The 19021-nt window shown below is 37.8% G+C and overlaps 1 protein-coding gene across 1 annotated transcript in view; it reads right to left on the reverse strand.

The window, feature by feature from the left end:
• The window catches only part of GPC5 (glypican 5), a 588911-nt gene that overhangs the window by 199988 nt on the left and 369902 nt on the right, over window positions 1–19021 (reverse strand). The window contains exon 8 of the mRNA XM_030477566.1: window positions 7122–7284. Within this exon, the coding sequence (XP_030333426.1) occupies window positions 7122–7284 (163 nt within the window). The remainder of the gene's footprint in view (window positions 1–7121; window positions 7285–19021) is intronic.

Consider the following 19021-nt stretch of genomic DNA (forward strand, 5'->3'; position numbering starts at 1 on the left):
ATCCTGATATCTGTTGGAGGGACAGTACAGCCCGGCACAAGCAATCCAGGAGGTTCCTCAATTGTGTCAAGACAACTTCCTCTTGCAAGTAATAGAGGAGCCGACAAGGAGAGGTTCCATGCTTGACCTCGTGCTCACCAACAGGGAGAGGCTGGTTGGGAACGTGATGCTCCAGGGCAGCCTTAGCTGTAGCGATCATGAGATGGTTGAGTTCGAGATCCTCAGGACAGTGAGAAGAGCATGCAGCAAGCTCACTGCCCTGGACTTCAAGAGAGCAGACTTTGGCCTCTTCAGGAACGTGCTTAGTAAGGTTCCATGGGATAAAGCCCTGGAGGGCAGGGAGGCCCAAGACTGCTGGTTGATGTTCAAGGATCACCTGCTGCAAGCTCAGGAATGTTGCGTCCTGTCTAGAAGGAAATGTGGCAGGAGGGCCGGGAGACCTCCATGGATGGATAAGGAGCTGCTGAGAAAACTTAGAGGGGAAAAAAGAAGCTTATAAAAGATGGAAGTGAGGACAGGTGGCCTGGTAAGAATACAGGCATATTGTCTGGGAAGCTAGGGATCAGGTCAGGAAAGCTAAGGCCCAGTTAGAATTAAATTTGGCAAGGGATGTGAAAGATAACAGGAAGGGCTTCTATAGGTATGTAGCAAACAAAAGACAGACTAAGGGTAATGTGGGCCTTCTCTGAAAGCTAACGGGAGAACTGGCTACCCTGGATTTGGAGAAGGCTGAGGTTCTCAATGACTTCTTTGCCTCAGTCTTCACTGGCAAGTGCTCTGACCACACTGCCCAAGTCTTGGAATGCAGATGCAGGGACCGTGAGAATGAAAACCTTAGGCCCACTGTAGGACAGGATCATGTTCGAGATCATTTTAAGAACCTGAATGTGCACAAGTCCATGGGACCTGGTGAAATCCATCCGCGGGTCCTGAAGGAGCTGGCAAATGAAGTTGCTAGGCCACTGTCCATCATATTTGAAAAATCATGGCAGTCAGGTGAAGTTCCCAACAACTGGAAAAAGGGAAATATAACCCCCATTTTCAAGAAGGGGAAAATGGAAGACCCAGGAAACTACAGACCAGTCAGTCTCACCTCTGTGCCTGGCAGAATCTTGGAGCAGATTCTCCTGGAAAGCATGCTAAGGCACATGAAAAACAACGAGGTGGTTGGTGACAGCCAACATGGTTTCACTAAGGGGAAATCATGTCTGACCAATTTGGTGGCCTTCTGTGTTGGGGCTACAGAACTGATGGATAGAGGCAAAGCAGTTGATGTCATCTACCTGGACTTGTGCAAAGCATTCGACACTGTCCTGCACAACATCCTTGTCTCTGAACTGGAGAGACATCAATCTGATGGATGGACCACTCAGTGGGTAAAGAATTGGCTGGATGGCCACATGCAAAGAGTTGTGGTCAATGGCTCAGTGTTCAATTGGAGATTGGTAATGAGTGGTGTCCGTCAGGGGTCAGTGTTGGGACCGATCTTGTTCAACATCTTTGTCGGCAACATGGACAGTGGGATTGACTGCACCCTCAGCAAGTTTGCCGACGACACCAAGCTGTGTGGTTCGGTTGATACGCTGGAGGGAAGGGATGCCATCCAGAGGGACCTTGACACGCTTGAGAGGTGCCAACCCTTGAAATTCAACCAAGCCAAGCACAAGGTCCCACACCTGGGTCGGGGCAGTCCGAGGCACAGCTACAGGTTGGGCGGCGAAGAGATTCGGAGCAGCCCTGCAGAGAAGGACTTGGGGGTGTTGGTTGACGAGAAGCTTAACATGAGCTGGCAGTGTGCACCTGCAGCCCAGAAAGCCAACCTTATCCTGTATCAAAAAAAGTGTGACCAGCAGGTCAAAGGAGGTGATCCTGCCCCTCTACTCTGCTCTTGTGAGACCTCACTTGGAGTACTGTGTACAGTTCTGGCATCCTCACCATAAAAAGGACATGGAGCTGTTGGAGCAAGTCCAGAGGAGAGCCACGAGGGTAATAAGGGGGCTGGAGCACCTCCCATATGAAGACAGGCTGAGAGAGTTGGAGCTGTTCAGCCTGGAGAAGAGAAGGCTGAGTGGAGACCTCATAGCAGCCTTCCAGTATCTGAAGGGGGCCTACAAGGATGCTGGGGAGGGACTCTTCCTTAGGGACTGTAGTGGTAGGACAAGGGGTAATGGCTTCAAACTTAAACAGGGGAAGTTTGGGTTAGATATAAGGAAGAAGTTCTTTACAGTGAGGGTGGCGAGGCACCCAAGGAAGTTGTGAATGCTCCATCCCTGGCAGTGTTCAAGGCCAGGTTGGACGGAGTCTTGGGTGACCTGGTTTAGTGCGAGGTGTCCCTGCCCATGGCAGGGGGGTTGGAACTAGATGATCTTAAGGTCCTTTCCAACCCTAACTATTCTATGATTCTAAACAAAATAAAACCTGAAATCCTACTTAGACGTAAGGGATCTCTTCATTTACTGAGGTGACACAGAATGCAGATGAGAGTTTGAAACAATATAACAGATGGCAAACCACAATAGAGATTTTACTGCCAGCTTTAACTAGTCTTGGTCACAGAAGATGCCATTGGAATCAGATTTAAAAAAAAAGAAAAAAGCAATTACACTGAAGTGGGTGAACGAACAGAAAGAGGAGAAGATGTTTGAGACTTGAGAATGTAGAATAAAGTCAGGTAAGAGACAGAAATTGCCTTATTTGAATCACAGTATCCTCTTTTTGTATGGAGATCACAACATAAAGCCTTTTCTAAATTATTTTACCTCTATTGCATCGTCTGAACAAGAAAATAATAATCTACAGATTAAGTAGTCCTAGAAATAAAACATTTTGGGGACTTTTTACCTCAGGATCAATATCAGGTGAGATAAAAATCAAATAAGTGAGAGATAAGGTTTCCCTTAATGTATATACATTAACCACAGACAACCTTGATATTTCTACATAAATGAGCTCTGAACTAGGAAACCTCGAGCTGTAGTAAATGAACACCTATGCCGCATGTTAAAATGCGAAAAGAAAGACAAAGCAGTGGTAGAGCACTTTTCAGAAAATTAGTGGTCTTGCTAAAAGTCTTATGAAAATTTTGATACATGGTATTAAGCACCTTAAAGTAGTGATATCAGGATTAGCCCTTCCTCACAGAGCTATTTGGAGACAGAATCAAATTGATATGTAGGTGGCAAGTATTTGTTGTTATTACCTCTTGCATTCTGCAGGGTTTTTTGAGGAGGTAATTCCTAGTGACACATGAAATAGTCCTGTGGGAGCTCCTGGCTTAGAGTAGGATAAAACTAGCAAATGAGGTGTCAAGACTTTATACTACTGTTTATTTTATATATTTAAAGTACACTATCCTTTCTAGTACCATTTCTTCAAATAACTGCACCAATTTGCTGTATTTTAAAGGTACTTATGAAGAAGGAAGCAGTCAGCACAATTGTAGGGTTTTAAAAAATTGAATGTAATGTAAGTATTGACTGATATGAACACCAGAATTTTTCAAAATACAACATATTTTAAGCGGTAGTGTAATGCTAGGGCAATCACTCCTAAGTCATGCACACTAAATGTCTTCATTGGCCTTCCAAAGCCTAAAGTCTGTCAACACGCAGTTGTCAATCTCCAATACTAAGTGAAAACAATTCTTACATCTGCGGCACTGAGTGCAGAAGTAAGTAATCTTTGACTTCAGAGGCTGTGTATTCACATAATATCGCTATAGGTTTGTCTTGGCAGAAACATATCTCCTCACTTCCCCTCTGAGGGTCTCAGACCTTTCAGGTCTGAGGATTGTACACATATTCAGAAGGCAATGACATGGTGTCAAAAAAAAAAGGGCAGATGTGTCTTTGCACTTTTTATACAAATCAAGGTTCTTAAAAATATCTATTTCTGTATCATACTTTATCAGGTTATTAAGATCATGAATTTGTTGTAGACAGGATCATTTCTTTGGTGAAAAATGCCTGGAACAGCTAAGAAGAAGGATCGCAGGCTTCCATTAGGACTCCAGACTCTATTCTAGTACAAAATAGATAGTAATCCCCCTTTCTTTCCTGGCTGATTGTGAGAGAACGTGAAGTTGCCCAGAACTAAAAGCTAAAAAGTTTCTTTGGTGAGGAAAAATAATACTATCTGTCTCCATGTATCAAAAGAGTATAAGGTAAAGTGAATTACTCATGCACAATGGACTCAGTTAAAATTTGTATGTTACTAAACCCCATAAGCTTTCTTTCACTGATTTTTAATGTGACACATTAAAAGAAATAATTATGAAATAACACATCTGTTGTATGATTATTTTTTGAGCTTCAAAAATCATAAATGCATTATGAAGTCCTGTAGCAATGCTTATCTATGACAAGAATGTATCTGGTTTCTGCAATTTATTAAAACTTCTTGAAAGTACTTTTTTCATAAAAATTCTTCTTAGACAAAATGACTGTACAAGAGTATGTGTTTAAAACTGCAACACTAAAGGTTGAGTTCATATTCATATTCAAACTATTTGGTGCTTCAGTTCAATCCTGGTGTCATTTGTGTCTTTTACATATCTACTGTCACCCATTTATCAACATCGATGGAAGACTATAGAGAAAGAGTAGTATGACCCACATTTATGTTTTCTTTGCCCCACCTTACTTCTGCCTTTTGTCTTTATGGTTTTCTTAATGTTTTTCACCAATAGAAAATCAACAGCAATGAAATACTAGGCCACTGATATTTCTAATGTGTGCCATTTTTCTCCTGCCATGATTCCTAAGTTGCTATGTGGACATTGGCCATCTTAGTCCATTGTGTCTCTCACTACCTGTCCAGTTCTACTGCAGCTGAGGCCTTTTTTTTTCAGTTTAAAAATGTGGCCATGTTACACTGAGAAGCTAGAGTTTTATAATGCATAGAAACAGCATGTAACAGTGGAAAATCTGAAGAATGATCTGTTATGTACCAGCAGAAACGAAGTAATATTTTAAAGATGTACAGCAATTCTTGAGCTTGAATTCTGAGTCAGATTACAAGTGTTTGCAAACCAGAAGCTTATGAAGGATTGGATTTGAATAAATCTAACTTTTTGATCTTGCTCACACTGCAAGTGTGAGTTTTTTTCTTTTTTACATCAATTTATTTAGAACTATTTCTCTATAACAAATCAAGTTTGGTTAGTCTTCCATGACATATATGATAAAATACAAACCATATCTAAATACAGAAAAGTACTTGAACATTTCTGTCTATCTTTATGGTCCTAAAGGGAAAAAAAAAAAAAAAAAAAGAGGCATGCAAAAAAAAGCACTAGAACTAACAAGCTAACATTGAGGATCAGACATACTGTAGTTAAACTCTAAGCTTAGCTGAAGTTTAGTCATGCTTTTCAAAGAGCAGTAAGCAGTATCACCAGTAAATCTAGCAGAAGAGAGTAGTGTTGTCTAGGACTCTTTCTGGTATACATTCAAGACACCTTTTACAGTGCATTCCAAATAATAAATGCATGCTTGCAAAAATCCATAAAATCACAACAGCTCATTGAAGGTACAGGTAACTCAAAATATATGCACAAATCATTATATTGAACAGTATGGACTCATAGTTTTGTTCTATAGTATCTTAGAAAGGGTTCAAATGAAACAGCATTACATGCAGACTTCAGTATTCCTAATACATAGTTTATAATTCTAATGATTTATAATATATGTAGCATGAAAAGAATGTGAAAGCTAATTATATTTTTGACATTTTAAAAAGATTACACTAAATATATCAATATAAGGAAAATTCTAATGTAGGAGAAGAGGGTGAAAGAAAATGTACTATTCTTGCAATGCTTTTGTCATTTAATACTTTCTTAATAGCCCTAGTCATATTCTAAGACTATTTCACAGTCTTTTGATACCATAGAGTGTCATTATCAAATAGATACAATATGTCCAGTATTCCAAAGTATATCTGGTTTTAAATATTTTAAATATTTATAAATATTTAAGTATTTGATCTCTAACTTCTTTTTTCAAATTTAAATCTCTGAAAGCAGGAAGTAAATGTCCAAACCTTTTTACAGATCTCTTAAAAACCCATCTAGAAAAACTATATCAGGACTTGAAAATCTACAGACTAGTATCAATGCGACAGTACCTTACGGTGATTCCAGACTGACCTGTTAAGGCATCCCCCAGAATGCTCAGTCTCATTTCTCCAGTTTTTAAATCAAAATTGGACAAACATACACTACAGCTTCTCTATGACCACATTTCTAACTCCCTTTTCAAAATCAAGTCATGAAGGATCAAGGGTTCTCAGATAAGCTTGGAAACATGGAGCATGCTCAGATTCAGTAAATATAGGTAAATTCAGGGACTGACACCAACCTTGACTTCTTACCTATTAGTATTGATTTTTGCAATGCAAATGCAAGAAGAAAAATGCAAAATGCAGAAATGCAACTTTAATGATAGCAGGCATCTGTTCCCACCATCTCTGCTTATATTTCTACACTGGGAAGAGAAATAAGAGATGCAGAATAGCGTCCTCAATCACAGAAGTAGTTAACTTACTTGTGCTTCAATCCAATTGCTCATGCTTGGAGTTCCATGCCACAAAAAAAAAAAAAAAAAAACCAAAACCGAAAAACCCCAAACACACAAAAAATCCACAAAACCAAAAACAGTAAGAAAAGCAGAAAGATGTGTAAGAAGTAATAATGGCATTGATGCTGAATGCTACAATATATTGGTTCTAACAGTTCTCTATGAAAGTCAGCTACCACAACTAAACCTTATATTTGGCCATAGTTCCATGAAAAATTAGAACTTTTCTACTTAACTGCCAAACCTTTTATATTAAAGGAGTAACTCACAGGGACATGAGATTGTAGCACTTTTTATTTGACTAAAACACTGTGTTGAGGTCAGCCTACATTATTCCAAATATGTGTTAACATGTTATGATGAAATTGATACTCATATTCATACCATGCTTATAGAAAGCCTATAATTGCAGTCCTATTCCTTTAAATACTGGTAAATTTATACAGACAACTTTTCCAAGGTAATTCCATGGTATGTATTAGGGGAAAATATGCCAATTCACTATTTTAATGCATGAAGGAATCAGAATCATGGACTTACAGTCTGTAATTTTCAGGACTCTCTTGACTTCTCCATTTCCTGATCCTCTGCAACCATCTTCATCATCACAATCTCCACTGATTTGTTCATCTACACCTCCACCACTGCCTGTTTGCTGGTGATCCCATTTATCATATTTAGGAAATGATTTGCCCTGCAACAGCTGAAGACAAGGTACAGTTTGCAAGTTAGCGGTAGAGATAGCAAAATTCAGTGAATACACAAAATTTCATGTATGTCTTTCTAGCAATTATCTGATTTAAAAAGAAAACTCCAGAATCCACAGAATGAGAATTCTGATTTTTTCTGGGTTTTTTTTTTTTTTTTTCCTCCCTTGCTTACTGTCAGGTTTAAAAGAGTGGTATCTGGAGATGTATATTTCCTTTTTAATTAAAAACAAAAAATTTATAAAATGTTTGTGTCTTTGTCGCTAGAATAAAAAAAATAATAAATAAAAATCAGGCACCAATTCCTGGCCCAGAGACCAAGTGGAATGGATAAGGACATAGAATCATAGAATAGTTTGGGTTGGAAGAGGTTTTCAAAAGGTCATCTAGTCCAACTCCCCTGCAATGAGCAGGGACATCTTCAGCTAGATCAGGTTGCTAAGAGTCCCATCCAGCCTCACCTTGAATGTTTCCAGAGATGAGGCATCTACCACCTCTGGGCAACCTATTCCAATGTTTCACCACCCTCATTGTAAAAAATTTATTCCTTATATCTAGTCTTGATCTACCCTTTTTTAGATTAAAACCAGGAACCCTTGTAATATCACAACAGGCCTTACTAAAAAGTTTGTCCCCATCTTTCTTGTAAGCCCTCTTTAAGCATGGAAAGGCTGCAATAAGGTCTCCCTGGAGCTTTCTCTTCTCCAGGCTGAATAAGCCCAACTGTCTCAGCCTTTCCTTACAGAAGAGGTGTTCCAGCCCTCTGATCATTTTTGTGGCTCTTATCTGGCCCACCCCAGCAGGTCCGTGTCTTTCCTGTACGGAGGATTCCAGAGTTGGTCACAGTACTCTAGGTGGGATCTCACAAGAGCAGAGGGGCAGAATCACCTCCTTGGAACTACTGGCCAAGCTTCTTCAGAGGCAGCCCAGGATACAGTTAGCTTTCTGGGCTGCAAGCACACGTCACCAGCTCATGTCCTCACTCCTTCAGTCTAATACTCACAGACATCATCCATACTACATTGCAACCTTAATTTAATAATCAGATGGTTTTTTCTTCTGAAAGTAGCTACTAATTAGTCTGAAACGGTTTATAACTTTAAAATGTGATTACTTTGTTGTTCAAGGAGATAGTGGGTTCATATTTTTGGACAATATACTCAGTTTATTTATGGTCTACTTGATCTGTTAAGTGCTGTACAGTGCCTAGAAAAAAAAATATTTTAATCACTCTACAAAGACATAACTCAGATGAATCCCAGCAGCTTTATAAAAGCCACTTACAACACTATAGAAGGAGAATGGCATTCACCACTGAATCAGCAAAACCAATTTATGCAGCACTTTTGATTCAAAAGTTTTTTTAGACAGTTATATGCTACCTGAAAGACAAACTACCTAGCTAAGAAAAAAAATGTTCCTTTGTATAGCTGCCCCGCTCATAGTGTATCCATACCATACTTCTGCCAACATAGTATTTATGGAAACAAAACACAGCCATTTTAATGAACCACACTCTGTTAAACAGGTCACTTTTCTTATTTTTTTGGTCCAATTCAAATCATGACACAGGTTAGGTCACCAGTGTTGTGAGATTGCAGTAGGCATGCCAATATCCCAGGCTAGATTTGCTGGATCTTTTTTTTAATTTTCGTGAAGGTTTATTGATCAAAGATTTTGATATCAAACACATGTCCTCTGCTGGTGGGATTTTATTTTCACAGAAAATTTGTATTTTCTCTACTACTAGTGGTACCTGTGCACAAGTGAATGATTTGTCCATAAATCAACTGAAATGTCGTTGGGAGTCTAGAACTTCATACCTTGCCTATGTAGCTCTAGGAAACTGGGCCTCTAGCTTAGATCTTTCACTGCTCAATTGCCTAAATGCACCTTGGGATTTTCACTGATGGCTCAGTGGAACACTTGCTTTGACACAAACAGCAATTCTGAAAAAGGTTATAATATCAAAAAGTACCATTAATAAACATTATGAAATTTAATCTTTTATAATAAATAGAAATACGGGTTTGCATGGCAGAAGTTACACTGTTGTAGTAAAGTACTTAAAGGGTTCTGTAAATATGTGTAAATATATATGTAAATGTATGACAGTACTATATAACATTTCAGTAAGAAAAAAAAACTGCTTACAGCAGCTAGAGTCATCTATAAGGGTATTTGAAGCTTCCTGACAAATCTCAGACTGTGAGCATAATTAGGAAAATTGTCACTAAGAAAGTATGGTTATACAGTGCCATAGGGTCTGGTAATTTTTAGCTTATTTAAGATTTTTATCACTTACCTGGAAAGCAGTATGAAACAAAAAAAGTTAATGATAAAATTTTCACTCCTACGAGAACTGGAGAACTACTAAATAACAAGCACAAGCAGTAAACTAAGAAAATACCTCATCTGATAAGCCAGGCAATTGAATGAATTTTTAAACATATGCTGTAATAAAATACAGACAAATGTAAATTTGCAAGTCTAAATATTGTATTACATGCATATTAGAGGACAAAATGTTCCATTCTGTAAAATAATTCTGGGTGTCCTGGATAGCCAGAAGACTATGAATTATAAAGAACAGTGTTCTAGCCAAAGATTTTAATGGGATATCTCTGGGGACAGAAATAGTAATACTAAGTCATATTAGGGAAGTTATATTACTTCTACATCCAGTTCTTGTTTCCTCTGTTCAGAAAGGATTGCACAGAAATGAGTTCTATTACAGTAGTTAAAATGGAACAAAAGCTACTTTTGTCTTTAACCAAGGATCTCATCCTTCAGTGCACAACAACAAAAACCAAAACAAAACAGAGAAACAAAACATGACGATGACAACAACAGCAGCAACAACAACAACAAAAGACCTCATGAATTTATTTAACTTGTTTGTTGGTTTTGGCTAGGATAGTTAATTATCTTTGTCGTAGCTAGTGTGGGGCTGTGTTCTGGATTTGTGCTGGAAACAGTGTTGATAATACAAGGATATTTTAGTCACTGCTGAGCAGTGCTTACACAGTCAAGGCTGTTTCTGCTGCTTACCCCACCACGGAGTAGGTTGGGGGTGCACAAGAAGTTGGGAGGGGACACGGGACATCTGACCCCAACTGACCAGAGGATATTCCATACTTTATGGTGTCATGCTTAGTATATAAAGCTGGGGAAAGAAGAACTAAGGGAATTATTCTCATCCTAAATCCAAAACACAATACTGTACCAGGTACTAGGAAGAAAGTTATCCCATCTGAAAACAGGACAATCTCTAATGAGTGATAAACAGTGAAAGGTGAGGGAACCTATCTTTATACTAAGATATATCATAGAATGGTTTGGGTTGGAAGAGACCTTAAAGATAATCTAGTTCCAAACATCCTGCATTGGGCAGGAACACCTCCCAATAGACCAGGTTGCTCAAAACCCCATCCAGCTTGGCCTTAAACACCGCCAGGGATGGGCCATCCACAACTTCTCTGGGCAACCTGTTCCAGTGCCTCACCACCCTCACAGTAAAGAACTTCTTCCTGTCTAATCTAAATCTACCCTCTTTCAGTTGAAAGCCATTCCCCCTTGTTCTGTCACTACATGCCCTTGTAAAAAGTTTATTCCTCTGCTTATCATTACATATCTGAATACTTAAAAATACAGCATTTTTCTTTAGTGATCTCATTAAAAAACTAGCCATGCCTCTGTAGGCCAGAATTTCCTGCAGGGTTTTATTTCCAATAATGCAAAAGATTTTTAATAAAACTGTGTATTCTAAATTAGAAGTCCATCTTATATTGGAGACTGGTAGTTAGATAACTAGTGTGACCACTTATAGTCTCTCATGATAGTGCCATGCGGTTTTTTAAAATAAAAAGCTGTAGCTTTGTGTGAAGTACATCAGCTCCTTTCTCTTTTTTTTTTTTTTTTTTTTTTTGCCTTTTCTTTTTGTTTGTGGTTTTGTTTGGGTGGTGTGTTTTTTTTTTTTTTTTTGCTTTTCCAATTAAATTTTCAAGGAGAAAATGAGATTTCTAAACAGGTATAGCCTTGATGCAGAATGTACAGGTAATGTATACACTGCTATGTCAAACCCACTGTTTTATGCCCAAAATCCAGGGTTAAAACTCTGGATTTCAAGGCTGCAAACTCATTCCACTCCATAAAATTACCAACCAGACAGGAGCCTGAAATTCTGCTGGAAGTAACGTGACATTTCTCTCCAGTATTAGCCAACTCATCTGGACACAGAAAGAAACAGACATTCATTCTGCTTACTGAACATGAGCAAGAATCAGTAAGGTGGCTGTGAGCCAGCTCTGCACCACACAGCTCTAACCTACTGTTTGTGCTTTCTTAATATACCTCTGCTACCTGAGGATCAAAACACTTGCCGCTTGAATAGTAGAAATAGGAATTACCCCAGCTTATTACTATACTGCTACTTCAGAATCCAGACATTTCTTCACAGTAATTATTTATGTAGCATTCAAAACCACTTAGCAGGCAAGCAAAATTTTCACAGAAAGCTAACTACTGAATTAGGTAGAAATGACTAATAGTTTTCACTGAAGGTACACTTTAAGAAAGCTAGGTTGTGGGCCCAAGCATGAGCATACACTATCCATTTTTTTCCATCATTAGCATGCTTCCTGGCCATCGCAGATTTGAACTGACCCAAGCAACACTCTCCACAAAAATGCTTGACATCAGTGTGAGCTTTAGCATAGTCTAGGGACTGTTCCCAACAGGCAGCCTGGATATGATTGTTCTGCTCTGGGAAGTAAGACACTTGCAGTTCCTGAGCAATTTTATTTAATACAACAGATATAGCCTTTTTGGGAAGTCTACAGTGCTGAATAAAAAAGAACCAGGGAATGAACTAGTGCAGTAGATCCTGAATGTCAACATTTCTCAATCTTTTTAATTTACATCTGTTTCAGATTATTCCAGCCAGTTTTCCCTACGGTAAATCTCTTATTAAAGAGGCTAATTTTAAGCACTGGGGAAATGAAGCAGTGCGTGCTCTCATCCTTGAGCCTCTTCTTATTTAGTAATATACATACAGCTCCTGAATGTAATTGTCCCTCAACAAATATAATTTCCTGATTTGTTACATTATTAAAGGCAAAGTCTTCTCTGCTGTAAAAATCTTGCTTTATATATGGGAGTGCATTTTACAGCTAAATACGCTCAACTCAGGTTCTCACATGAGTTCTGTCATGAGAGATTACTTTTCTTTCCAGTTATTATGGGTTCCAAGTGAATGCAGAAGCAAAAGCTTGGCTCTTTGGTGCAATCCCTGTTAGCAGTTATGCATACTATCAACTTGATTTGTTTAAGAAATATTCAGATATTTTTGGCCTTAAAAAAATGTCAGCATGACTTGCTAACATCTCACTGTAGATTTAAACCAGTCTCAGAAAATTGAGTAAACAAGTCAGGCATTTCTAAGATAACAAATGAGAGCAAAATTAAACCCCAGAATAATAGCTTTTACTCTTCTTTCTGTCTAGGTAGTTGAAATAACAGGATAAAGTCACATTATATATGATTAATGTTAGAGACTAATGTTCTTTGCCTCCTTCACCCATCCATGAAGACAGCATGGCTAAAAGCAGAAATAGATGATAATAATAATCAAAGAGAAACATAAATTTCAGAAGAAAAAAATCACCAGGAAAATTTCATTAAAATATTTCTAAAGCTATAGTATGAGCAACTTCAATATCTGTTCATTAGAGCCATGTACCTGCTTGGATTTTTTATTTCACTGTTCTTCTTTATCTGTTTCGTTGTATTACTTAAAAGGTTACTGGCATAACCCCCTCCACTAAATATTACAAATAATTTTTCAGATAATTTGCAAATAATTTTATTCTTCACCTTATCCTCATGTGCTCTTTTAGACCCTTCTCCTTTGGCAAGGATGGATACTAATAGATATGACCATTTTCTTGTGTAGACTGAAATATCATTCTTCTTCAGAAGCTGAAATTCTGTCTTTCCAGAACAGACTATGTGAAACACTAGATAGCTTAATATCAAGCGGTTTAATGAACAATTCACGTCTAACAAAAATAAGTAAATAACATGGCATACTGTGATTAGATAAAGCTTACTTGAACAAGCTTACCCAGGTCTTTTGGGTGGCTTTTGGTTCCAGGTTCATATACCTCACTGTAGATGTCAAAAAAATTATGTGGTTTTTCGTAAGGTGTCTACGATCCTCAGTGGTAATTTACATGTTACAGGTTTGTTTCAGTTTTCTGGACATGGTTGTCTAGTGCAATTTGAGATGGTCTACAATACCTGGAGAACTACATGGACAGAGAGATGTGATAGAGAATTTGAAAACCTTCTGGAGCAGCATCTAGAGGTCAAGGAACACAGCAGCTAGAATGGCTCCAGGCATCTGCGTACATGCAATTGAACCATAATCCTAGCCAACAGAGCCAATAGAAAGCAGGGACCTTTTCAAATGAACAAAGGCAGGTGTCTAAACTGAGATTTATAGAAAGAAAATAATAATAAAAAAACAAGTTTTCCAAGTGAATTCTCAATTCTTTTAGCCAGACATTAAATTTTTTCTTTGTTTTGTTGGTAACAACAGTGCTCCTAGCGCAACTAAGCCAAGTAGATAAAAGCACAACAGGATCCCAACCAGTAACTAGATGTTTCAGCTATAAAATGGAAAATGTCATTATTTCTTTGTATGTCCTTTTCTATATAAACGTAGTACTAGCAAGAATAAAGATCAAATTATTTGTGAGAAAAAAATGCTGATTACAACTTAAGAATTATTTTTTCTGGAAAAAGTTTTAAACCAAACATTCTCAGTGCTAACAACTAGAACTTACGAAACCACATGGGAGTATTAATCACAATTATATATATTGAACTCAGACAGTTTCAATTAATCTGTTGGCTATCATTTCACAGAACACTTTTTCCAAGAAGAGAAGAAAATGAAGCGTATTAAAGAAGCTGTGGAATGAAAGAGAATTCACCAACCTGCAAGAATTCACGTATATGGACATGAGTACCTGAACATTAGCTCATTGTTGTGCACTGGTTTGTACTGATAACAGTATCAATCAGTGACTAGTCTAGCTGCTTCTTTGAAATATAATTTATGACAGTAGCAAAACAATCAATGTTTACTCTTTTAAGAATAAAATATGTATTTAATTCTTCAACAGGCATGTTTATATACAATTGCTACTAAAAAAATAGCTAGGATTGGGTTCTACAGCAAATTATCTATACTACATCACTTGTCCATCTATGTATTTCCAGTCTGTGGCAATTCTGAGCTTATATGTACAAAAGCAGAAGTTGCCTCACTTTCATGACACAGATTGTTGCTTAAAAGGAGTTAATGATCTGTAAGCTCTAGTTTCTCAGTATCAGTGAAAACATAAGAGTAAAGTTACAACTGAAGTGAATTAAACATCATGACAGATAATGCAAATTACAGACAGATTACTTCAGGGTCTGATTCCTCCTTATACTTCACAGATCTGCAGATGAAAGGGCATTATATTAAGCCAGTTAAAGGAAGAATTTTTAAAAATATCAACACCTTCTGGAATGCTTTTCACTTTATAAGAATAACATGTTACTTGACATTTCACCTGAAAAGCCATTCAGAACATATTACAGAAAAAGCTGCATTACAATAACCAGTGGTGCCATCATGACCAGAATTCTTACTGGATTGTTAGAGGCACTGGATTGTTAAAGGTTTCCTATTGTGACCCTATTGTAAGTGGATAAATTGGTGATTTGTCTAGAGAACTGATTTCAGTGAATGGATTTCAGCAGACGGTCAGCAGAGATGACTCATCAGAATTGCTGACTCACACATTGATTTCTCTTATCCACTAGCATAAAGCTACTTTCTTCTTTCACTTGATAACGTTTCCAGCCCTCATGTAAGTGGACTCAGGAGTGCGTGAGGAAAAGCAATAGCTCGCTGTGTAAAATCCATGAAGACTAAGTTGACAGCAGGGCTAATACTGCGTTTAAGATATTGACAGCAGGGCTAATATTGCATTTAAGACGTTTGAATGTTAATAACCATGCATCTAACTATTTCTGCTATGTCATTCAAACACAAATTTAGGAATCAAGAAGAAGGGCTTCCTGATAGTTGGATAGGATTCATGTAACTGAATTATAGATATTTATATCTGAGCTACTCATCCTGATATCTTTTGGTGAGCAGAAGGAAATGGGAATCTTAAAGGCCCCTTCTCTGACTTGCTTTAGGCTATCTATAGGACAAGATGGGTGGACATCCTAGAACCACCTATTTATCTCTATTGGTAAGAAGGGCATGCTTGGATATGAGTAGATACATGGCTACTATTGAAAAGGGGTGCATAGCAATTAAGGCACCTGTCGTGGTTTAAGCCCAGCCGGTAACTCAGAACCACGCAGCCGCTCGCTCACTCCCTCCCTTCTTCCCCTGCCCACCCCTGCTCCCAGGGCGATAGGGAGGAGAATTGAAAGAATGTAACTCCCATGGGTTGAGATAAGAACAGTCCAATAACTAAGGTACAATACAAAACCACTATTGCTGCCACCACTAATGATAAGGGAAATAACAAAGGGAGAGAATACAATTGCTCACCACCTGCTGAACGATACCCAGCCTGACCTGAGCAGTGATCTGGGCCTTTCGGGTAGCTCCCCCGAGTTTATATACTGGGCATGACGTGCTGTGGTATGGAATACCCCTTTGGCTAGTCAGGGTCAGGTGTCCTGTCCCTGATTCCTCCCATCTTCCCATGCTCCTTCTCACTGGCAGATAATAAGACTGAAAAGTCCTTGATTGGTGTAAATATTACTTAGCAAGAACTAAAAACATTGGTGTGTTATCAGCATTGTTTTCAGACTAAAGTCAAAAACACAGCACTGCACCAGCTACTAAGAAGGAGAAAAATAGCTGCTACAGCTGAACCCAGGACAGCTCGTAAGGAATGTAGTTCTGTTGTATAATTATGCCAGAAGCTACCCACAACTGATTCAGCTGGAAATCAATTCTAGTCATTTGACCTGTGGAGTCAAAGACATCCAAACCTACTGCTAAGATGTAATTCTTCTGCTCCTGCGTTTAAAAACTCTATGAAAGCCTTGTGAGCTGACTAGGCTTTCAGTAAGACTTTATTCATTGTAGCAGACAGTCAGAATGTTACCTTAAAGCAAAAAACCCTCAGTCTTCTGTTTTATCTGTACTGTTATTTGGTTGTATGAACAAAATAAACAAGTAAATTCAGGGTAACAGAATTATTCAGTTCCCCTCAGACAAAGAAGTGGCTGGATTTTGATCAGCTTGAGGTCTTTTCACCTTAATTTAGGTTACTGGCTAACTTTTAAAAATAATTTTTAATTATTGTATACAGCTTGAGAAATACTTTTCTATCTGTTTTGGCATGGTAATTGAGCCTCACATACACCATTTTATAAATTGCATTAGCCTTTGTTCTGTAGATAATACAAGTTAAAAATGGTCCCTCACACTTAACAAAATGTAACCTGTAAAAATACATTTCTCTCCTCGGCAGCTGCACATGTACTTTTTCCTTAGATCAGAGCATTTTACATTGACCTAGAAGATGATGTGGGAGTAGACACCTATAAAATTTAATACAGAATTCAACTGCTGTGAAACCAAACCCTTCAGTATTCATTTATCTCACAATGAACCATAACAATGTTGTCTGTAGCACAGTTTTGGTGGGGAGCAATTCTCTATGCAAAAATAGTTTCCCCCCAGTACAAAAGAAATCAAGCAGGATCTTTAAATAATTAATAAACAGGAATCTCCTTACTTTAGTGATTTTTACAATATCAATTACAAAAGCATACCACAAGTCCTTATCTGTGCCTTTTTTTGGCCCAATCTTATAAGAGTTTGCCACACAACACACCACAGCAAAAACATACATCCAGAGTCTTCTGCATTATTTACCAAGTTTTTCTTAAGGCCCAGTGTATCTTCTTTTCATTTCCAGCATCTATCCTTCGGACAGAAAGCTGGTACAAACTCTAGTACATCATTTATGCCCCACTTAAGACTTACACTGAAAGTTTTCCAGTCTCTGGGATCGTGTGCTAACACTCATCAAAAGGCAAGTGAATTCTCAGTGAGGTTAAAACAAGGCTTTCCTATCACACAATTTACCCCCCTTTCCTGTTCTTGAGTTGTCATTCATTTTCATGAGTTCTATATAACTATACTCCCCTGGTTATACTCGTGTCGTAAGGCTACTTTGCATAAATTGAGACTTATCAAGTATGAAGGGTTGTATTTTTAAATCTTCTTTGCCTCCAAACCATTCTTAAAATAGTTGCTATTTCCTAGTCTTGTCAAAATGCAAAAACTTGCCAGTTTTTCAAAATCTTCAAGAGAATTAAGGTATCCTTAAAATATGGAAGTGATGTAGGAGGGGTCACATACTAGTTGAGAACAGCTTGCTTGATGCATAAAGAAGTGGACCATTTATAATCAGAGCTTTCTCAGAAAGGTTTGATAGAACTATTCTTTAGATCCCACTGGGTTTTTGTATGTGTGATAAGATTATAACTTTTCTCAGAAAAGCTAGCTTCAAGTTCAAGTAGCTGTCTATGCTATTTCTCTGTGACATTACTTATTCAGATGCAATCAAATACCATGTGGAATATTATAAAATAGAAGAAGCCTTTTTTGAAATTCCTGAGAAAGCCTGGCTCATCCATTTTGCAGCTGTAATATATGCGCAATAGTCTAATTATAGTGATCCTAATCTATGCAGACTATGTTATTAAAAGTGACATATACTATAATTGTTGACAGATGGATTTGAACCCCACATAAATATTTATAAGGTCACATGTACTCTTATAGCTAGCACATACAAAGATTCCAGGTACATCAGTCTGTCTTTTCTGAATCCTTTTATATCCACATGCAAACCATGTCCACACAGTTATTAACTATTGCCATTGTGCTGTTTATTCATAATCACCTATCTTCACTGATCACCTACATAGTAGATATCAATTGAAACAAGAACAGTGCAGAAAACCAGGATCAATCCAGTAACACCATTCATTGATATATGAACCTAGTGCACATATTCCTCTTTTTTAGAACTCAGAAATCCTCATTTAAATCACATCCAATGAAAAACTTGGTTATTAAAACCCCACCCAAAACAACTAGAAAATAGGCAACATTTACAAAAAGTACCATATAGAAAATTGGTTTAATTACCTGAGCTTTTAAAAAATGTCATAGCTTAGGACATTTAGGCTTAAACTATAAATGCTATAGTTATAACTATAAAAACGTTAGGCTTAAACTAACGAATAAGGCTACACAACTCATAAAACCTGCTTATGCATCTTTTCAGCTGTTAGGGTTGGAGTAGCTTCATGTAGCTTTAGGAATCTAAACTTAAGCATCTGTCTCTGCAGAAAGATAGGCACATCCACGGAGTAATTCACCTCAGCCTAAAGTTAACTGAAAGATGTTTATTGAAGTAAAAAGTCAGATCCCCTTGGTTTTGAAAAAAACCCAAGGATCTGTGCATGAATGAGGCTTAGGCTTTTTTCCCGGTAGGATTTGTCTACTCAATTTAGACACCTGCAGGCTAGTTAAATGGTACTAGTCACCTTTTAGAGTCACTACACCTTTAATAAACAATGGAAAGAAACAATCATCTTCAGAAAACTGACCTCATCCTAACATAAACC

Source organism: Strigops habroptila, chromosome 2 (assembly GCF_004027225.2).
Source record: "Strigops habroptila isolate Jane chromosome 2, bStrHab1.2.pri, whole genome shotgun sequence".
Lineage (NCBI taxonomy): Eukaryota > Metazoa > Chordata > Aves > Psittaciformes > Psittacidae > Strigops > Strigops habroptila.